Source organism: Rhinolophus ferrumequinum, chromosome 9 (genome assembly GCF_004115265.2).
Source record: "Rhinolophus ferrumequinum isolate MPI-CBG mRhiFer1 chromosome 9, mRhiFer1_v1.p, whole genome shotgun sequence".
NCBI classification, from domain to species: Eukaryota; Metazoa; Chordata; class Mammalia; order Chiroptera; family Rhinolophidae; genus Rhinolophus; species Rhinolophus ferrumequinum.
The window spans coordinates 29,660,104-29,664,576 of NC_046292.1; the positions used below are offsets into that span (position 1 = coordinate 29,660,104).

The 4,473-nt window shown below is 53.7% G+C and overlaps 1 protein-coding gene across 1 annotated transcript; it reads left to right on the forward strand.

The window, feature by feature from the left end:
• Positions 1 to 390: 390 nt before the first annotated feature.
• GUCA2B (guanylate cyclase activator 2B) lies at positions 391 to 2,920 on the forward strand. Its single transcript, XM_033115475.1, has 3 exons — positions 391 to 518; positions 1,681 to 1,867; positions 2,634 to 2,920. The coding sequence occupies exons 1-3, from the start codon at positions 429 to 431 to the stop codon at positions 2,693 to 2,695; spliced, it is 339 nt and encodes a 112-aa protein (XP_032971366.1). The 5' UTR covers positions 391 to 428; the 3' UTR covers positions 2,696 to 2,920.
• Positions 2,921 to 4,473: the final 1,553 nt, after the last annotated feature.

A 4,473-nucleotide genomic window follows, 5' to 3' on the forward strand; every position in this document is an offset into this window, starting at 1 on the left:
TAGCTATGGGCCAGCCTGTCTGTCTGCAACTTTTGCCCAGAGAAGAACCATGATCTGACCTGAGTCCTTGCTCTGCCACTTTGTGACCTGTTACCTCTGGAACATCACTTTCCCTATCTGTAAAATGGTCTCCCTAGAATTTCACTCACATGGGTGTCTTAAGAAGTGAAGGAAAGTGGTGTGGTCCAAGGCCCTCCCACGGAGACCCACACACCCAAGGCGCTTGACTCACAAAATCGTGTTCCCAGCCCCCAGCCCCTCCCTAAGAATGGGCTCTAGGCTTGTCACGGAAACAGCAGGTGTCAACTCCACCCCCCGTGGCAGTTAATAAGTGACCAGGGTGCTATAGCCTGGCTATAAATTGCTGCTAGCCAGGGAAGCAGGTGGCAGCTGGGTGGCCAGCAGCGGTGAGGTACAGAAGGAGCAAGATGAGAGGCAGGATGGTGGCAGGGCTTCTCTCGGGAGCGGCTGTGTTCTTCCTGGTGCTGTTGCAGAGCACAGAGTCAGTCTACATCCAGGTGAGTCCTTCTGGCCAGCATGCCCTTTGACTGAAGTTTCCTATGGTAGGAGGTTGGGATGGAGAGGGGACGCTGGGAAATTTACGGGCCACAGGGGAGCGCAGGACCCAGGGCTCAGCTCCACACCCACTCACAGCTCAGGGACTAAGGCGGCATGCCTATAGCTATGGTGATGGTGACGGTAGCAATAACGAACTGCTGTTATTCAGCCTTGCTCTCCTTGAAGGCCAATCCTGGTCAGAGGTCAGAGTGTGGAACAAGATGTAGTCCCTGTCCTTGAGACACCCAGAAGGGGAGGAAGACCCTTTATGTTCCTGCAGCTCTATGCATTCACCCATGTGAGGGGTGCAGTGGCGTAATTACCAGAAAACACTTCCTGGGCAGCTGACTTGAGCTGATATTGCAGGATAAGTAGGAGATAGCCAGGCATGAGGATGCAGACTGCTCCAGGCGGAGGGCACAGCATAGAAAAAGCCAGAGAGAAGACAGCAGGGAGGCCAGGGCTCCTTCCAGGGCTCCTGAGTGGCTAGAAGGAGTCATGGAAGCAGAGCCTGTCTGCAGCGTGACAGGATGCTGCTGGCCTCTCCACACGGCGCGGAAATCTATGGCTCTGGGCGTCTCACACTCTCAACTCTGGGCAGGGCCCCCTTGAGAAGCAACAAGGGGGTCCTTGGGAGGGGTGCAAGAGAGCCACAGCCTCCCCGTGTGGCCCTGGCCGTGGAGCCTAGTCAGCTTGGAGTTGCCATCAGTTTTCCATGTTGGTTCAGGGGAGGTCACCCAGTTTGGGAGTTTGCCCTGGGTACCAGGCACCCAAGGAAGAGGGGACCTGTTTACCTTTATTTGTCAGATGAGGCTCAGAGTGGGGAAGAGACAGGCAGATGGTTGGGAAGAGCTGGATTGGAACCAGGGTCTCGCAGCCTCCAAAGCCCACGCCTTGAACCACTGTCCTCCATAGTCTCGCTGTGACCCCATCTACCAGCTACTGGGGGGCCTGTGGCAGAGCGGTGTGAAGTGTCAGAAACCACCTCCCACCTCCCAGGCTGTCTTTCAGGTGTGGCCTGAACTTTCCCTGAGAACAGAGAACACTCATGGAGTCTGAGAAACCCTGGTCTCCCAGTCCAGGTTTTGATACCCTCTTACCTCCTCCCCTACCTCGACCCAGTACCAAGGCTTCCAGGTCCAGCTGGAATCCGTGAAGAAACTGAGTGATCTGGAGAGAAAGCTGGTGTTCAGCCCCCGCCTGCAGGCCCAGAGCGCCTTACCCATCCTGTGCTATCACCTGGCCCTGCCGCTGGACCTCCAGCCCATCTGCACCTCCAGGGCCGCTGCCAGCATCTTCAAGGCCTTGAGTGAGTGCCCCTGGCCCTGCCGAGCTTCCTGCCCCTTGTTCTCTTCCTCCCCACACCCCAGCTCAGGTTCGAGGTCCTCCACCTCATGTTACTTCTGTGAAGCACCCAGTGACTGAGGTCAGGGAGATTCAAGAAACTCAGTCCCTCCCCTGCCTGGTTCTGGCACCAAGTCAGACTTGAGGAAACCCGTCAGCTCCTGACCCCCTGGACTAGTTGGTCATCATACCTCAAAGACCTTATAGACAGGAGGGAGGGAGCCACAGCAGACTTCGGTCCAGTGGGATGATGGCGGAGTACAGTGGGGACACCAAGGAGAGATGGCTCATGTCTGGGATGGCATAAGGAGTTTGACAGGCTTCCAAGAAGAGGGACATCGAAGCTGAGACATGACGGAGAAGCAGAGCTGTCTAGGAGAATACAGTGACTAGCTGGCCTTTATTGAGCACCTAGCCAGGGCCAGGCCTGCATTCTCTCCTCACAAACACTCTGTCAGTCTGATAGTGTCCATTTAGGAGAAAGGAAAACTCAGACACAGAGTTCAAGTGATTTCCCCAGGCACCACTAGGAAGGAGAGTACCTGGGACTTAAGCCCAAACTGTTCACTCTGCTTCTAAAATTTCATGCTCTTAATCTGTGAGAAAGATGCCAGGCCCCTCCCTCAAGCCCTCTCCTAAGCAGGCCTTCTCTGGCTGCCTGGCCAGCAGCTCCCAAGACAACAAATGTTTCAGGTTCAAATTCAACTGACCAGTTTTCTTCCCCTGCCCAGAGACCATCGCTGAGGACAACTGTGAGCTCTGTGAGAATGCCGCCTGTACCGGCTGCTTCTGAGATGGCCCCAGGTGCCTTGAGCCCACACTGGACTCCTGGCATGCCCAGTCCACTGCCTTCGCAACCCCCACCCCCATCCAAACTCTGGCTGTGCCCTGGTCATTGCCATGGTCATTGCCAACCCCGCCCCCCGCCCCAGCTAGGGCCAAAGCAGCTGGATCTGGTGCAAAGCAGTTGGAGGAGAGTTTGGCCCCTTAGGCAACCCTGCTGCTGAATAAATGTTCTCCACCCACACACGGGGTCAGTTATCTATTTGTTCATCCCCAGGAGCTAAGGATGGAGCTTCTTGGGAAGCTGGGTGGGTGAAGGAGAAAGGTTGGACTAGAGTCGGGAATTGCCCTGGTTTCCAGCACCCAAGGAGTTGGTGCACTAAGCCTTATTTCATGTAAGAGGGAGTGAGGCTCAGGGTGGCAATGAGTCACCCAAGATCACAGAGCTAAGAAGCCGCAGAGCGCTCAGACCAACTTGACCCCCAAGCGGAGCTCAAGGCCTGGCCCAGCTGCAGAGCCGGAGCATCTATGCCCCTGACCAGGGGTGGGGGCAGGGTGGGGAAGCTTCCTCCAGCAGGTGGGACCGCAGGAGTGGGTGGAGGGCAGGATCACATGGTGCCCCCTCCCCTTGCCCATGGTCAGGCTGACAGCCTCCAGAGCACCTGAGAAGACGGGCCCTTGGCATTCACCCTTCCATGCCTGAGATCCCATCTTTCTCAGGCTGCCCAGGACCTTCTGGCCAGCTCTGGATAGAGGATCTTTCCTCCCTCCACCCTGATGGCCCTGAAGAATGTTAGTAATGTTAAGGTCCGGAATTGTCCCCCTCAGACAGACAGAGAACCCGCACAATAATGCAAGTCACACAGCGAGGTTTATTTCCAGCCGGCTGGGGTCCCAGTCTCTGCCCGACACAGCGGGTTTTAACAAGGACCCCCAACACTTAAAGCCAAGGGGTTATATAGCATTTTTAAGCCTTTCTATAGCTTCTGAGAGTACTAGATAAACTTACAGGACTTACATAGCTTCAAAGAGTATAAGATTTACTACAGGACAAGGAGACCAGGAGTATAAGATAAGCTACAGGACTTGCATAGCTTCAAAGAGTATAAGATTTACTACAGGACAAGGAGACCAGGAGTATAAGATAAGCTACAGGACTTGCATAGCTTTAAAGAGTATAAGATTTACTACAGGACAAGGAGACCAGGAGTATAAGATAAGCTACAGGACTTCTAGTCTCCATGCTGCAACTGCCCACATCCTGGAATTTTATAATTATGTTGTTTCAGGCTAGGGGCTGTTAACCCTGACCTAAAGATAGCAGTTCACATGCTAACAGTCTCTTACATTTCCCCCCTGTGTGTTGTTCATAATGAGGAATCTTGCTCATGTACGGGCCAGCCGTAGAGGTCCTCACGGGTGGGCACTGTCTCATACTGTTGTCTTAGGACCATGAGCTGGACGGTATTAACACGATCTTTTACAAAATTAATAAGCTTGTTTAATATGCAAGGGCCCAAGGTTAGAATAAGCACAAGCAAGATAATTGGGCCCACTAAGGTAGATACTAAGGTGGTGAGCCAGGGGGATCTGTTAAACCAAGCCTCAAACCAGTTCTCCTGAGCTTCCCTTTCCCGTTTTCTCTTAGCTAACCCTTCTCTCACCTTTGCCATGGATTCTTTTACCACACCAGTATGGTCAGCATAAAAACAACATTCCTCCCCCAGCGCGGCACACAGTCCCCCTTGTTGGAGGAACAACAAATCAAGTCCTCTTCTATTCTGGAGT